Genomic DNA, 18373 nt, shown 5'->3' with positions numbered 1-18373 from the left:
TAATGGGTGCCATCCGGGGTGCGTCTTTCTTTTTTCGTCGGCTCCATAGTCGGATCTGGGAACCAATTTCAGGGGTTTGGGTCCGTCATTTTGAAATCGTGAAGAACTCTATGTGTATAGCAGCCTATCTAATCTAATATGCTCATTGTTTATTCTGACTCCTTATTACTAAGTAAGTGTTTATTGAAAGGCAATCCAATTTTTCATTTAGTTCTAAATTTCACTATAGAGTAAGCTTGAATGTCCCTTAAAGGAGGAGTTCACCCAAAAAAATACTTGTTTTCTATCAATTACACACCCCATGAAGCCTTGATTTCATGGATTTATTTTTGTTTTTTGTGGCATTCCTAAGACAATAATTTGATGACCGTGTGTATTTCCGGTAGGAGACACAAATAATCTACTTTGTGTCTCCTACCGGATACATTAGCCGGTAGGAGACGGGAATCAAATTATTAGCTTAAGAATGCGACAAAAACAAAAAAGAATCCATGGATTCAAGGCTTCATAGGGTGTGCAATTGATAGAAAATAAGTAATTTTTTGGGTAAACTCCTCCTTTAAATAGAAAAAGTCTGAACATTACTTTAACATTTACAATCTGCATGGTCTTTATCCAGAGAGCTGCTCTGGATAAATGGATAAAAACGGGTTTCCTGTCTTTATCCATTGTGGATCCACAATGGATATGGCCATTTGGTTACATATGGCCATTTGGTTACATTTGTAACCTCCGGCGTCTATGTTCTGAGCTACACCAAAACTGACAGTGAACTATCATGACGTAACCCCCCCCCCCCTACACACACACACACACACACACACACACACACACACACACACACACACACACACACACACACACACACACACACACACACACACACACACACACACACACACACACACACACACACACACACCTGCTGTACATTGAATAGGAAGGTAGAAGGTATAGCTAGAAGGTATGTTGATGAGGTTAGTGCAGGTAATAATAATCACACCTGTCTTGCAATGTGCCCCTATGTGCTAATTGGGTGAAGTGAAGTTTAGTTATGCTGTGAATGCTGCCCCATTGCATTATGGTTTATGGCTAAAGAGAATGTTGTCCGTGTGAAACTCGTGGAAAGGTGGAGATATTTAACTATAATAAGAATAACATACATGTTTTCTGCCAGAACCTTCAAGTGGATGATACTATGAGAAGAGTTACCAAGTTGCAGTTATTGGGTGAGTAGAGAGTTCCCAGAATGCTCATCGACTTTTACAAAGTGGCCACTTCAGTTCATTTCTTGTTGTGACGCACTGCTGCCATCTATGGGTTGCTTCGCACACCTTCCTTCTGTCGTGTGTGTGTGTGTGTGTGTGTGTGTGTGTGTGTGTGTGTGTGTGTGTGTGTGTGTGTGTGTGTGTGTGTGTGTGTGTGTGTGTGTGTGTGTGTGTGTGTGTGTGTGTGTGTGTGTGTGTGTGTGTGTGTGTGTGCGCGTGCGTGCGTGTGTGAGTTTGGCTAAATTCATAATGGTTATACTTTTAGATACTTCATTATTTTCCGTTCGGTCACTCGAAGCAGACCGATTTTGCTGATCAATTGAGTTTTGCTTATTTAGTTGCCAGCAGCAGTGTTGCCAGATTCTGTGAGAGAAATAAGCAACTAGGTATGTGAAAACAAGCCCAAAAGAAGCGACTACGGCTATTTGAAAGTAGCCGACCTACAAGCTTGCGACGCGTTGTGAGCTTGTAGGTCTGCTATTTTCAAAAAAAGAAAAACAAATCTTGGAGAAAAAAGAGAGGCAATTTTGGAACATGTTTTAAACATTTTAAAACACAAATCAAACCACAGGAACTGTAGGCCTACTTTCCTGTGCCTTTTTTTTGCAAACTGCTAATAAAGTATTCAATCAATCAATCAATAGATGGGAGGGTCCCTGCAGAACATACTTTCAGATGGGGGGGGGGGTCTGTGGACAAATACTTATTAATTTGGGGGTCCTTGACATAAAAATGTTTAGAACCACTGGTTTAAACATTAGGAATCAAGCCGAAATAAGGAACTACACATTGGAAACGAGCCCCAAAAAAGTGCAACCCGACGACCCGCAACTACCAATATTTACAAGCAATTTCTTCACAGAAACACAAGCCCAAAGTCGCTTATAATAAGCGTACATGGCAACCCTGGTTGAACTCTCTCTATGAACTCTATCCCCGCCCCGCCCCCCCCCCTTGCCCAAAAGTCATGGTTCGCGTTGCCATGGAAACGGCTAACAACACTTTTTGTAGGAAAAGTTGTTTTGTTTTCCCATAGTCAATACTAGCTCTGCTCAGATCACTGGAGTCGAGTCAGGACAGCAAACCTACTACCATGCAAGGGGTTTCAGACCTATCGGTCTCGCCAACCATTATTTAAAGGAAAGACAGTGCATGTTTGGATTAAAGAAAGTCTTCTGTGGTGGAATGTGTGATCATGTCTTTCAGCTCTCGGTCTGCGAAAGCCAGCTACAGAAACAGGAACATCCAGACCACTGCTGCCCCGGTGGAGTCCATCAAGGAGATGCAGGTTTGACTGTTTTTTCTTCTTCTTTTTCTCGTGATGGAATAATTGTAGCAAATATAGGCTACTAATCGTTGTTATTACTTGTTCCTGTTTGTCTTAAACAGTGGTGGAAAGTAACTAAGTACATGTACTCAAGTACAGTGTGAGATATTTTTTACTTTTTACTGGAGTATTTCCAAATTTCTATACTTTTACTTCTACTCAACTACATCCCAGAGGCAAATTGTACTTTTTACTCCAATACAATTATCTGAAAACGAGTTACTAGTTACTTTGTAGATTTGTATTATTATTTCAAAACATGCAGTAACCACTTCAGCCCAGCCATTTGAAAATAGCAGACGAGTACTTTTAATTTTGGTACCATAAGTACATTTTGATGCCAATACTTTTTAATTCCGGACTTTTACTTGTAACGTATTTTGTAAAGTATTTCTACATTGCCGTATTGATACATTTACTTGAGTAAAACAATTGAGTACTTTTCCCACCACTGGTCATAAACCAGTGCCTTCGAGTAGGCCCTACAACCTTATATAGGCCACTTTTTGTGTCGGTCATGCATTATTGAATGCCATTGGAGCAACAATTAATTGATTTGGCAATGCATTCAGCAACACCTAAGGTACTACATTATAAATAAGCCTTTTCTGTTCCCTGCTGTATGGTTGAATAATTATATTATATATTGTATTTTGCCTTTCATGATGTGAGAGAGTCAAAAACCTGTTGACCATTGGAATAAAAATAAATGAATGGTCTAGAAACTTAAAAAAGTTTCTTAACACTTGAATGGTTTTGAGATACTTGTTACTACACTGTTACTATAATATTTATCTAGTTGGTTTGGTACACACTTGTGATTTTGTAATTACTTGGACTGAACTGTAGAATGAGTCCTCAGACCAGAATGCCCATTCTCACTGTAGTATAGGGATTAAAGGAGTAGTTCACCACAAAAAAGTCTTATTTTCTATCAATCACACACCCTATGATTTGTTTGTGTGAATTCAAGGCTTCATGGGGTGTGTAATTGATAGAAAATAAGTCATTTTTTGGATGAACTGCTCCTTTAAATAATGACCACATAATGACTCTGATCCTTTCAGTAGCCTATAGGTCTGGGGTCCCTAATTATAGGAATTTGGTCATCTCGCCCTTATTCAATGGTCAAAAATGTAGCCTAACCTAACTGATGTGGTATTATTAACTTAAGTCCACTAGATGGCAGTATTTCTATATTAATCAGTAGCCTACATCTGAGCCTAGGAGAGGGATGCTTTTCAAAACATGATGATTGGGGCTGTTGCTTACTCACCACTTGTCTTTTATTGCACTTTAACATCTGCTTTATTAAGTAAATCAATGCCATTAGCAATGACATTAACAGCATAGTACTTTTACTTCATTCAGACTAATCTGTTTATGCAATTTAAGATAAGTATGAAGTGTTATAATAAGCTGTTTTTAGCCTATTAAACAACCTATTATTCTGTGGAATAAAAGAAAGAAAAAAGAGTGCCTTCTGGGACACTAACACAAAACATTTGACCTGTAGCCAGAAACCACTGATGTTATATCATCAAACCTTACAGGCTTGCAGTGCTATTATTGTAAACTAAAGCTTTAACACCCCTGCAGCATTGGAGCTGTTCCAAGGCGAGGTTGGACATTGTGGACTCATAGAATATACAATGGTTTATTTATTTGGTGTTCTACATCCACCTTTCACAGCAGTAACCAGTCTGAACTAGAACATGTACCCATTGTCTGTGGGCAACAGTCACCTTTTTCATTTATACCAATTAATTCTAATGAAATGAAAAACAAACCCAACTAATAATTCCACATCATTTTGTAAATTGTTATTGTGTGTGTGTGTGTGTGTGTGTGTGTGTGTGTGTGTGTGTGTGTGTGTGCGTGTGCGTGCGTGCGTGCGTGCGTGCGTGCGTGCGTGCGTGCGTGCGTGCGTGCGTGCGTTTAACTCAATGTTATTTATACTCAATGTTATTTATACTCAATGTCAAGTTAGGCCAGTTGTCCTTTAGAGGCATTAGAATTACTGCACCATACAAGATGAGCCAATGAAAGATTAAATGAAAATAGAGCCTCAGCCCAGAGCTGTGAGTGATTAGAACCAACGATGGCAGAGCAGCACTCTAGAATATAACTCAGCCATGGTTTCAATACTATTTGAGCTAAAATTGCACATTCAGTTACAATAAAGACCCATTTAAGATAGCCATACAGTATGGGCAATCTAGGTGCCTTTCAGAATCACCTATTTAAAAAAATCCTTATGTAATTATCTCACATCACCATAAATTCAGAGTAGAGTTTGAGTGATACATGTGTTGGTATATGAACGTGAATCTGTGTGCATGTGTATGTGTGCATGTGCATGTGCATGCACACACAATCATGCAAGTAAATGTGTGCATGAGAGTGTGAGGGCATGTGCGTTGCTGAAGGGGCAGACAAAGTCTGCGTGTCAGTGTGTGTTTGTGTCAGTGTGAGGGTCATCATCAGGGAGAACGCCTGACCCCCCTCATATTATGCAGGGTGCAATCACCCAAGCCTCACGTTCCATAATTTGAAGTGCTGTTTTCTACAGCACCCCAATCTCTCTCTCTCTCTCTCTCTCTCTCTCTCTCTCTCTCACACATACACACACACACACATCTCAGCACTCCCCTCATCCATAATTCACAGCAGGTCTCCTGTTTCATGGCAGTTCCCCAACCAGACGATTCGCCATAGAAAATCAGTCATGGCATGGTGAAAAATGTATGACCTAACTGCTTTTACATGCAAACCTTTGCAATCATTTCCTGCTATCAAACCATCTTGTATAGACCCCCATGGGGCCAGCCATGTCTCTGATCATCCGCAAGATGTTCCTGTAAAGTCTGATGGAATTTGATTTTAATTGGCAGGGGGTACGTGGCCTCCCTCCGTGTGTGTGTGTGTGTGTGTGTGTGTGTGTGTGTGTGTGTGTGTGTGTGTGTGTGTGTGTGTGTGTGTGTGTGTGAGTGTGAAAGTGTGGAGCAGTTGTTAAATAATAATGGACTTTTTTAGTTTGACTTAATACAAGACTAGAGTTTGCAACTGCACGTGTATCGCAATAAATATGCAATATGTGTCGGCCTTGAGGTATAGACCAATTATTTGTTACCAACATTGAGACTGGATGCACAGGTGATTGTTTCATGCAATCAATTCTCAACCTGTTGTTTCGGGGTGCGCTGGTTTCAGCGCACCCCGACCCCCTCTTGTGTGTTGGCTATTGAGGCGCGTTCTAGCGAGACCTGACAGAATGGGTTTCATTTGGAGCCAGTGTAAGGCTACTTCCTCTTTCCTGATAAGCATTAGTTATTTAATCCTACGCTGTAAAATCCAGAGAGTTAATCTAACTCTGAGAGTGTACAAATGTAACCAAATGGACTCATAAGGGTCAACATGGTTACAATATGTACACACTGAGTTACAAATACTGTAGAATCTACATTTGGTTTATCTGTAGATAAACTGTTATCTGTAGATATTATCTGTAGATAAGTTGGTTTATCTGTAGATAAACCAACTCTGACGATTTTACTGTGTAATATATTGACACAACTCTCCATTGTCTTAGTTTTAATTTTGTTGTCTATTATTTGTCTTATCTACCTTTTCTTGACAATGCATAAACATCCTAAATGGTGTGGCCAACAGCCATATTATAAAGAGTATATTTAGGGGTTTAGATGACCTCAGGAAATAATGATTTGAAATAACAAAAAGGGCATTGCAGGCTGACCAGAAGCAGGCATAAAACATAGTGTCCCCACTGGGGATAAAAGTGAATGACCGGGGGGTTTCAAAAGCAGAGGCATGGATTTCCCCCTAATCCCCCCCAGCAAATAGAACTGTCTTATGACTGAAACTGTAACCCATTATGTATACCTATCCTATCTACCTCCCCCTGCTCCCACTTCTGTCTCTCAGTCACACTATTCTAATAGGCTTGTAAGGCGATAGCATTACCTTGATAATGGCCTAGCGGACATGTGGTCATCCAATACCGTGCTATCTAGTTTGCTGTTCCCTTTTGAGGATCAGCAATCTTATAATTTCAGGGTAGTAACGTTTCTGACGGGCTCAATGACGATTGGCGTCGCAAAGCCAGTTGTCCTCTGTCTCAACTCCTCTTTTATACCGAGCAGGATTTCTCGAATCTCATGAATAGTAATGCTATTTAAGAGTGCTGAACGGCTTTAAAAAGGAGCTGCTTTGTTGAGGGCTGACGACGATGCTACTCTTTAAACCAGACTATCTAAACAAGGTAAGGTGAGCTAAGAGATCTGAAGTTACAGAGCAGAGGGCTGGCTCCACTGCCCGCCTCTCTGCATGACTTCTTGGTTATCGACTTCTTGAGTCTGTGTGATTCATCATTAATGTGACTGGAATTAAACAACCGAAGGCCCAGATATGCAGCACTCTTTGAACAAAAGGTTTCATTTTGGCCTAGACGTCAGCATTATACTGGCCTACAATGCAGACCAAGCCTTTTATTAAGTGTGCAAGACAGTAGGGTAAAGGATTCTAACTACTGTACTACTGCATAGAATAGATGATGACACTTTGTGCTCCAGTCTCCAGGTGCTTCATGCAACCAGTGGTGGAAAAAGTACTCTGACTTTTTACTTAAGTAAAAGTGGCAATACCACAATGTAGAAATACTCTGTTCTATAAGTGAAATACCTGCATTCCAAATTTGACTCGAGTAAAAGTACCAAAGTATTGGCATCAAAATATACTTAAAGTACCAATGTAAAAGTACTGAAGGGTTTCAAAATGTGTCAAACATTTTCCAAAACAGCTGATCTACAAGCTAACACATCGTGACGGTTTGTGAGGTTGTAGTCGATCAGCTATTTTTGAATAGACAAAGGGCTTATGTGTTTTTTTGTAGTGTATAATCTAAATCTAGAAAGCAACTTTCAATTTTTTTTTTGTAGAGTAAGAAGTACAATACTTGCCTCTGAGATGTAGTGGAGTAGAAGTATTGAAAAATGTACATACTGTAAAGTACCTCAAAAGTTTGCTTGAAGATCGCCTATCTTCATATAATTGGTCCTCACTAATGCTCTTGATAAAATGGTCTGTGTCTTATAGGAGGGCTGTGGACACCTGCCTAACAGTAACAACATCGTTAGTTTGTTTAGATTTTTATTAACGTGAGAACAATGGCTTCCATTATAGCATGCTAACTTTCCAGGAATAGAGAGCCTATACAGCTTCTATTCACTTGGATTCCCCATCAATGATGTCACTGTTGTGTGGGTTTCTGAGTAGACAAAAATGGTGCCATATTATAATGATACATTAGTGAGGACCAATTATATGAAGATCGGTTGAAAATGGGTGAAGTCGTCCTTTAAGTTATTACAGTACTTGAATACATGTAATAAGTTACTTTCCACCACTAGCTTCATGCAACAGTCATTTACGGTTATTCCAACCAAACCAATGAAAGAGACTTTAATTTGGGAAATGTTCCTTACCTTTCTGCAAAACCCCTGAGGTACCTCAATCTGATGACCCAGTTATTGTCACTCACTTTGCTTTTAAGGAATGAACCTGCTACCTTAGGTCTCAGGGAGGGCACTTTTAATTATTAATGTTAATTAATGTTCTTGATTTGTTTAATTATTGTATATGTTCTATTATGTGAAGCACCTTGTGTTGCATTTGATTGCATGAAAAGTGCTATATAAATAGTATTGATTGATTGATTGGAAAATATAAGTAGTCCTACACATTACGCAATAAGTTCTGGAGTGTTCATTACATTTTGTGTGAGTGTAAAACAATGCAAGAGTTAACCACTTAAACCCCATATGGCTGACCGGTGTCCTTTAGGGCTCATTGCTAAACACAAAATTATTGTGGGGAAAGCTTTCGCTGAAAATAGCAGAGGTGGTGGGTGGAATGTGATGGCATTGCCCCAGCAGTAGGTGTCTGAGTAATGCAGTTTAGTGTGCCCCCCATTGGAATGAATGGAAGGACTTTGTAAATGTTTTCTTTATCTGTCTCTCTATTGAAGTAAATGGATGGACATGGAGAACCCCCCTTTGAGTTCCTACAGTAGCCCATGTGCTATATTAAGTGAAAACAGATCTGTGGAACATCTTTGACAGGTTTCCATTATGTGGTGGTGGCGGCATTAATGCTTTATAAGACTGGGTAAGCTAGGACCCTAGGAGAGCATACGTAAATCTATGGAACATAGGACCCTTTGTATGTTCCATTACAGTAAGTGGCAGTGCAACATAAAGCTAGGGAAGATAGATAGGACCTGGGAAATTATAACCCAGGAACATAGCACCCTGAGAAAATAGGACCACAGGAATATACTAGGACCTACAGTACATAGAACCCTGGGAGTATTGGGGAAATCAATGCTTTCTTGACGGTCAGGTCAAGAAAACGCATGTTTTGCACGCACGCACGCACGCACACACACACACACACACACCCCCACACACACACACACACACACACACACATGTTTTGTCTTCAATAATGGCGTGGAATGGCGAGAGTATGTTTTGCACCCTGTCCGTCCGTCCTTGTGTGTGTGTGTGTGTGTGTGTGTGTGTGTGTGTGTGTGTGTGTGTGTGTGTGTGTGTGTGTGTGTCATTCTGTCTGTGGACAGCTAATCTTCGGCACCACTGGCTTGATCGCACAAAACTGAGCACACACACTCCCTGGATGCCAATTCAGAACCTCTGCCCCAAATTTTTCACATGGGCCTATTATAGCGCCACCGGGAGGCTGCTTTTTGCAAAACACATTTTTTCACAGTACTCCTACAGATTTTGTCCAAACATCACACAAATCGGTACACAGTATCTCTATAGTCATTAAACGAAACGGTTCTTTAAGATTTTTCATATTCCATCCTGATTGGCTAAAAATAGCTTCCAAAGTTTGCAGGAGTGCTCCGTTTTGAACAAAATGCCTCAAATCATGAAATTTTGCACACACATTCCCACTATGCCGAGGAAGAAATGTTTTAAATTAGCCTCAGGTGGAGCTATAACAGGCCGATTCGTGTTTTTACCTCTAACTGCACTGAACTGTGTAAAACTTTGTGTGCGCACTCTCTAGAGGTCAAGGTAAAACCTTGGTCCTGCATCCGCCTTTTAAAGCGCCACCAGGAGGCCGACTTATGTAAAACATTTTTTTATATTACTCCTTCCGATTTTATCTGAATTTCATGCAAATCGGTACACATGATTTCTACAGTCATGTGATCAAGACGGATGTGTTAAGGATAAGGATAATTCCTTTTAACAGGTCGTTCATGAAAGTCCTTGCGGTCTTGTTTCCAATGAGAACCTGTGAGCAATTGGGGTTAAGAGTCTTGCTCAGGGACAAATTTCATATCATCGGCACATATGCTGGGATAGCCTGGAATCGAACCTGGGGCAACCAGGGCCAGCTGGTTCCCTAGGCGGGCTCACTAACCACTCAGCTATGGCCGCCCAGTTTTTTTTTTCAGTTGTTTCATATTCCATCCTGATTGGCTAAGATTCACATCTAAAGTTTGCAGTAGTGGCTTGTTTTGAACAAAATGCTGCAAATCATGAACGCAGCGTCCGATTGCGGTCAAACTTTGCACGCACATTCACACTATGTTGAGGAGCAAATGCCACCCTTTTAACATTGGCCTGTTATAGTGCCACCAGCAGGTCTAATTTAGCAAAACACATTTGTTGAACAAAATGCCTCAAATCATGAATGCCGTGTCCGATTGCCGTGCAAGGCCTAAGAAGAAATGGCACCCTTTTCACATTGGCCTATTATAGCGCCACCAGGAGGCCACAATAACCTACCTGACCTGGCGGAGACCTGTGCTCCGAGGAGCAATTTTCTAGTTTTATATGTTATTATTATTTCATTTTGTCATTGACCACTTACAAACACGGAGTCCCTTGTGGTTGGTACATTCACAAGGGATTAATGCATCTGTTTAAACTGTTACTCTATCCTGGTCTGGGATTCTTGATCCCTGAGGTGTCTGTAACTCTGTATCATTTCTTTTGTCATTGTGTACATGCTAGGAGCACAAGCATTAAACATGAAGCAGGCATGGCATCAGTTGGCTTTAACTGGCTTACTGGCCACTTACTGCTTGATTTGGACAATACCTCCCGAGGGCACTTGTTTGTGTAGATGTAGAACTTATCAGTACAGAGGGAAAAAAGAGATAGAGATAAATTGCTTGAATGAGACATATGCAGAGTTGTCATCATGTACCGATCATTCAGCGTACAGCTCTGGAAGCGGACAGTTAAGAGGGTGATCCGGGTAAGAGAAGTCATACATTAATATGTTGCCATTGTTTGTCCTGTTGATGTTGTCATCATTAACCAATGTTTGATCGCTCCTTTCTCTCAGTGGTGTAAAGTAACTAAGTACATTTACTCAAGTACTGTACTTAAGTACCATTTTGAGGTATTTGTACTTTACACAAGTATTTCCAATTTTCAGTACTTTTACTTCTACTCCACTACATCTCAGAGGCAAATATTGTACTTTTACTCCACTGCAATTATTTGGAAACTTTAGCTTGTTACTTATAACATTATTATTAACAAAACATTTATTATTATTACAAAACATACATACAGTAATCACTTCAGCCTTATATACATTTCGGCCATTTGAAAATAGCCGATCTACAAGCTCACAATGCGTCGTGTGAGCTTGTAGATCTGCTATTTTCTAAAGATTTGTATACATTTTCTACATTTGAAAACTTGTGAAACGGGACATTCTGCATAATGAGTACTTTCTACATTTGGTACTTTAAGTACATTTTGATACCAATACTTTTGTACTTTTACTCAAGTAAGTTTTGAATTCCGAACTTTTTCCACCACTGCTTTCTCTCCTGTGCTGCCATAATGTCATGTCATGTACTGCACAATGTCAAGTCTGGTTGTGAATGCCAAACTTTATTTACTTCCATATTTTGATTTGAATTTAAAAGGCCAATGCGAGCCTGAGAAACGTATCTGATCTACTACGCTGGCTTTAAATGGACTAAAGGCTTGTTGTCAGTGTTTATTTGTTTGAGGTACTGTGCGCTTGCACCAAATTTGAATGCTTTTCATATGTTTTCAACACTTTGTAGATGATCTATAACATGTGCACAAACTCAGCTTTCTTTTCCCTAATTACAAATCCACCACAGTATGAGCAGAACAACAATTTGCGTACTTTACACTACTACGTCATACGGTGTCACAAAATCAATATTACACACTTAACACACTGAACACATATTAACCACTTCATTTAACCATACACACTTAACCACTACGGTTTTTATACTTCCATTTACCATAACTACCATTATGCTCTGTTGAATTCTGGAAAAGGTTTAGCTGTGGCTTTGGTCTTGTGCCTTTCAAGGGCGACTGTGTGTGTGTGTGTGTGTGTGTGTGTGTGTGTGTGTGTGTGTGTGTGTGTGTGTGTGTGTGTGTGTGTGTGTGTGTGTGTGTGTGTGTGTGTGTGTGTGTGTGTGTGTGTGTGTGTGTGTGTGTGTGTGTGTGTGTGTGTGTGTGTGTGTGCGTGCGTGCGTGCGTGCGTGCGTGCGTGCGTGCGTGCGTGCGTGCGTGCGTGCGTGCGTGCGTGCGTGCGTGCGTGCGTGCGTGCGTGCGTGCGTGCGTGTGTCATTTTGTATTAGATATGTACTCAATAGCGGCTTGTTGTTGTGTGTGTTTCTGTCCTTGTGTGAAGAGGTGTTGTGTGTGTGGGTGGGTGCTGGCCTGCCCAGGTCTGTTTGTCCGTCAGCTAAAGCCTAAACAAAAAAAAAAAGGCATGGGTTTCCGAGGCTAGCTAAAGCCTGACTTGGCTGTTTACTCAAGTTGAAAAGCTTACGCGTACACACACACACACACACACACACACACACACACACACACACACACACACACACACACACACACACACACACACACACACACACACACACACACACACACACACACACACACACACACACACACACACACACACACACACACACACACACCAGAAGAGAGGTAGTGGGTATGATATGGTTGGTCACCCCAGCAACTGTTAGCTTGGCAGGGTATCTATCCGTGCCTGTGCGTGTTTGCGCGCACATGCCTTTCTATCTCTCCCCAGTGAGTTCTGCAGGGTAGCTGGGTATGATTCATTACCAGGTCGCTCTGCTAGTCCTAACTGCCTCGTGCTGACACTCACAGCGTGCATGTTAGTGCCCTCTGTCCAGTCCTGTGGGTCAATAGCTGTGTTTGCTCTCTGTCCTGTCAGGGCTTGCTGGCAGGCACCTCCAGGCAATATGGAATCACTTATCTTCCTGATGCCCATGCCCAATTTACCCATAATACACCACGAGCAATTTAGTGAATGCTTTGAACTAGAGTGCCCTGACACTGCACTACCACTGAGTCTGTGCCTACATCTTTTAGCATGTTGATTTTTTTTGTCCCGGTGGGGATTCAATCCAATCAGTGGCCAGTGGCCTGCTCTGTGCTGCCTGTTGAACAATAGCAACCTTTTCTCTCCACCTCTCCCTTACATTCATCGCTCTTACCCCCTGGAATATACAAGGTATTAGCCAGAGTGTTAATTTAACCCTGAGGGTGTAAAAAAAGGACCCTTGATGTGTGTACCATGCTCTCCTTTAATCAGTAAGCTTCTCTGATTTTATCTACCGTATTTAGCACATGCACTGTGTATCTTTTCAGCTCTCTCTTATCAAATCCTTCAGTGTTTCTGAGTTCTGACTCTCTCTGTCTAATATCTCATATTGACTCCATCCCTCTCTCTATCTTAAAGGAGTAGTTCACTCCAAAGATGACTTATTTTCTATCAATTACACACTTTCAATTCAATTTGTTTTGTTTTTGTCGCATTCCTAAGCCAATAATTTGATGACCGGTGGAAAGATGCTAATGTCTCTAAGGAGACTCCGACATTTAAATTACATAATATTTTGGGTGAACTATTCCTTTAATGTATAAATCATTGCTTTAAAATCCTACACACATGCTTGCTGGTAGCTGATGCATTAATTTCATTTACGGTGTTTCATCAATCAGGAAAGTAAAACCTGAAGGATCATTATTTCAAGTTGTTACATCTCCCTCTAGCCCTGCCTAATGAAACAAATCTAATGGTTTGAGAAGTGCTAGTAGACACTTCCGGCATTGTTGTGAAAATGTTTGTTACTTCCACTTCATCTGCACCTTTTCAGAAATATGCTGGCCAAAGTGACGTCAAAGGTTATTTTTAGCTCCTCATTCCCCGTTGTCTGCTGTTTAAATTCCTCACTTAGGAGTGAGGATAAACGTGAGAGCTTTGAATGTACTATGCCACACCAAAGCCAACACCAACTATCCTGTAATTTATTGGCTAGGCTTGTTCCTCTGTTACCAAGCAGCGGAACCTGGCAACATCTATTGTGTCTCATTTTAATGACCCTAACACAAGCATGGTCTATGACACTGTGTAGAATGGCTGGGATCTTCTCTATCTGAAGCAATTGAGGCTCATTGTGTGTCAGGTGTCTAGAATGGGTATATGAGAGGCAGAAGAGCTGCGTCTGCAAATCTGGATGATGACTTTGGTCCTACACTGGACTTGAGTTTTTTAATGATTGAATCACTCAGGAATATTTTAACCCCTCTTGTTTGAGAAATTGCTGCTGGTCCTGTATGGAATACCTTTTTTGAGTGGAGGCAACTTGGATATTTTTACTTTTACTTTTGACGTGTCCTACATTAATTACAATTGGTTATAGTTCTTTGGATTGATCCTTTTATAAGTGATGTCAGAGCCCAAAGCTACAAGGAATACAGGAGAGCTCCCATCACCAGGCAACACGACTATTTACAAAGTATGTGAATAATAGCCTGTGCGTTTTTAGAATATTTAGGATATTTAAAAAATTACGTGCAGGCGTTCAGTGGAACTACAAGGAAATGTAGAATGCCAGCCCAGAAAAGACAGAATGAGGAGATACAGAGAAATAATCGAGAATGTACACTTTGATGACTGCCCTCTGTCCTGGTGTTTACAATGCATGTCTGTCTGTACATTTTATTTAGCAAAAGTTGAAGGAGGAGCGAGAGGCGAAGCGAGCACAGCTAGATGGAAGACACGACTATGTCCTCAGCATCGTGGCATCGTGCCTGGGGCTTGAAAAAGCAGAAGTGGAGGATGCCATACTGGAAGGGAATCAGGTAGTGTGTGTGTGTGTGTGTGTGTGTGTGTGTGTGTGTGTGTGTGTGTGTGTGTGTGTGTGTGTGTGTGTGTGTGTGTGTGTGTGTGTGTGTGTGTGTGTGTGTGTGTGTGTGGGTGGGTGGGTGGGTGGGTGGGTGGGTGGGGGGGGGGGGGTGTGTGTGTGTGTGTGTTTAATATTTCATAAAACCCTAAGTAAGACTTGTCCCTATTTTCATAGATCTATAAGCATATGATGTACAGTGTACAAAGTATAACATAGGGCAATAATTCATGAAAGAACATAAAAAGATTGAAACATGGAGATACAAGGTTTCTGCCCAACAGCGACAACATGAATGTGCTGATTGTAATGAAAAGTTTTCCTTTTGCCCGGGCAGATCGACCGTATGGAACAGTTCTTTGTGATGGACGGCCTTCCTCACCTGATGTTTTACTACCAGGAGGTTGAGCCGCCGGAAGCAGGTATGAGGAGATAAAGAGATCACAAACAGATAATACCTAATAAAACAAAAAATCTAACTGGACAATCATTCCCTGGATTTCACAGAAAATCTAGATTAGGCTTCCCCGTGCAACACATCACATCATCTTGCCCGTTTGATTGAGTTATGAGCTCTAACTGATAAGATTATCTCTCTCTCTATCAGACTGTACAAGCCCGAGCTGGTTGTGAGTTGTGACATCTTTAGGGCATCTCAGTTATATTTTCTATCCATCCTTACTCCTAAGCAGTGGAGGTTTAGGAGCTTTAAAGCCTGCGTTTGCTTTCCAAAGAGCTTTGGCTCAGCACATTGTTTTATCCTACTCCCAGCGACTGGCCTGCAGCATGAAGCCCAAGGATTTTGCGATTTGGTGCCTTTCACCTGAATATTCCCCAGATTGAGCCACAGACTGAGCCACTTAGAGGTGTGCAGTAAGAGGAAGGCCTTTTCAGAAAGTAATATTTGTCTATTTCCCATTTCAGTTGCTGCAGCAGCAGTGGCAGCAACCCCTGCTCCCTCCACGGCCGCTGTCCAGTCCCAGTCCCAGCAGAGTGGTCGCATCAAGAAGGCTAAAGTGTTTGTGACAGAGGGGAGAGATGTTGCCCTGACTGGAGTGTGTGTTTTCTTCACCAGAGCCAACACTTCCAGGGTTATCACATCTGAGAATATACACAGGGTGAGAGAAGGTTGACTTTTTCACAAGTTGTCTTGATCTGTCTTTTAGCTTTCTTTTATTAGTTTTCTTGCCAAAAGAAAGATGGTATGAGAGAGAGCTTTATTTATCCATTTCACTCAAAAGCCTAGCTTTCTATATTTTTTATTTCTCACCCCAGAGAATGAAGACACTTTCTCAAACCAATGGACAAAAGATATGAACAAATGCTATGCCTCAGGACAAAAAAAGATCATGTACAGTACTGTACACCAGCGCAGAGACTAGGGTTTTGAATACTCGCTTTATCCGGCTTGGCCGGGCACTCCAACAAACACAATTGGCCGTGTTCACGGTTGGGAAGCCAGGCGGAAAGGGTGATCTGCCGCTGTAGTGATGCCTGTTAAGCAGGGTACAAAACCAAGAGCAATGTGTTCCTCCCAGTGAAACTCCTCACTGTCAGGTGAAAAGAAGCGGCTCACTGGCTGGGAGGTGTATGGGAGAGGACACGTGGTTGTCTACACCCTGTCTAACGAACCAACCAGTAGGGGTCAGCAGTGACAAGGGACTACAGTATAAGGGTGAACTTGGAACTGGCATACTGACTAAATTGATCATGTACAGTAATTGCCATTCCTTTGGTGGTGTTTTTCCATAGATGCTACCGTTATGATAAAACATTTCCTGTTAGTTAAGACGAGGAGACATGCAGGATAAAAGGCTGGGTGGTGAAGCACCATTAGTGTTTAGTCACTCCTGGCAGTTCTGGCTTATCGATCCTCACTGATCACCCGCTGTTAGCTATAAAGATAATCACCATCACTGATAACAGGGGCATGTTCACACTAAGCAGCCACAGCAAGGCAGGAAAGAAGAACACTGATGATTGTGTGATTGTGTGTCGTGTGTTTGTCTGCGTACTGTGTGTTTGATCAGAATAGCCTCGGCTTTCAGGCATCATTTCATATTGATTAACAGCACTTTAATGAAATGCCATATTGATAAATGTTATAATAACATATTTAAAGGGTTTGTTTAATTCACCTGTATATGATAAAAATGCAAACAGAATTTCAGATGATCACAGTGACACATCATTCTATTTCAAGAGAAAGTTTGTTTCTCTTGCTTGTTGGAAATTTCCAATGTGACATAAAATAAAAAATATATATGTATTTTATTTATTACCATTGTCTTTCCCCCCAAAAGTGTGCATGTGAAATAAGATTTAACAGTTAACATAGCATTTTGACATGTACTATATGTCTGAATCTACTTGCCTAGGCCATGATAATGGAAGTCTCCATTATCTTCCACTGACTTGAACTGCTGAACCCTGACAAAGGGTGTTCATTTATTTATGTCACATATGCTTTAACCCATGGATATGTGTATGATAACTTCTAGTCTGTACACGCCGCAGCGGTGGGAGTGTACTTGTCATGTTTTCCCCCTATAGACCTTTTTTTCTGCACGACAATGACACAAACTATTGTCATTTTCTCAGGAAGTGAACTTCAACATGTTGGATACTGCAGAGGTGGGTCTGTTGAAGAGTGTGGAGCAGCTGTTGTCTGACATCTTCATCCCCACACTGAAGAGGACCAACCATGGCTGGGGAGAGCTGGCCAGCCCCCAGGCCCAAGCTGTCAAACAGGACTTCATAGCGTCCTTAGACAGTTTTGTGTCTGTCCTGGCAGGGGCACAGGAGAGCCTTCAGGAGAAGGTGAAGCATACTCTACCTACAACATATTTCTCACGCATGCTAGGGCTGTCACGATTATATAATAATTATCACTCAAATAATTTAATTGTGTTTCTGTCGTTGAACATTTATGGAACATTATGAATACAAATTACATTTCTGTTTGGCTTTTAGCTTTCGTAAACAAACGTTGCACAGGGAAGATATGACAAATAACACATATTTAATTACTTTATACTTAAAAATAAACATTAATTGTGGAAATAGCCGATCTATAAGCTCAAAACGCGTCGCATCTGAGCTCGGCTATTTCCACTATTTTTGCCTTTTTTTTAAATATGATTTTTTTAAACATGGAATTGGTTATGACGATTATGCAAAAAATAATTGCGATTATATAAAATAATTGCGATTAGAAGATTATGGAATAATTGTGACAGGCCTAATGCATGCAAAAATGAGAGGAAAATGTATTTACAGTAGCTTATTTTCATCTAGGTGAACCTGAAAAGATGTGACTCACTGGACCTCCAAACACTGAAGACTCCATCAGACTACAAGGCAGCAGCCAACAGCACAGAGACCATAGAGAAGATAGAGGCCTGTATGAAAGTCTGGATCAAACAGATAGAACAAGTAAGATGAAGCCAATGTAATAACAGATGATATTTTCCCGCTCCATTGCACTCCTTG

The 18373-nt window shown here is 41.1% G+C and overlaps 1 protein-coding gene across 1 annotated transcript in view; it reads left to right on the top strand.

The window, feature by feature from the left end:
* Positions 1 to 2463: 2463 nt before the first annotated feature.
* The window catches only part of dnah5 (dynein, axonemal, heavy chain 5), a gene marked incomplete at both ends in the record, with an annotated part of 153136 nt that continues 137226 nt past the window's right edge, over positions 2464 to 18373 (top strand). Inside the window, 6 exon segments of the mRNA XM_080426081.1 lie at positions 2464 to 2556; positions 14706 to 14840; positions 15219 to 15303; positions 15821 to 15999; positions 17483 to 17701; positions 18179 to 18316. Of these exon segments, the coding sequence (XP_080282207.1) occupies positions 2464 to 2556; positions 14706 to 14840; positions 15219 to 15303; positions 15821 to 15999; positions 17483 to 17701; positions 18179 to 18316 (849 nt within the window).

The sequence above is a fragment of the Gymnoscopelus braueri genome (genome assembly GCF_963280865.1).
Source record: "Gymnoscopelus braueri genome assembly, chromosome: 4".
NCBI classification, from domain to species: Eukaryota; Metazoa; Chordata; class Actinopteri; order Myctophiformes; family Myctophidae; genus Gymnoscopelus; species Gymnoscopelus braueri.
The sequence above is the reverse complement of the archived record's forward strand: the minus strand, read 5'-3'. Positions and strand labels throughout refer to the sequence as shown.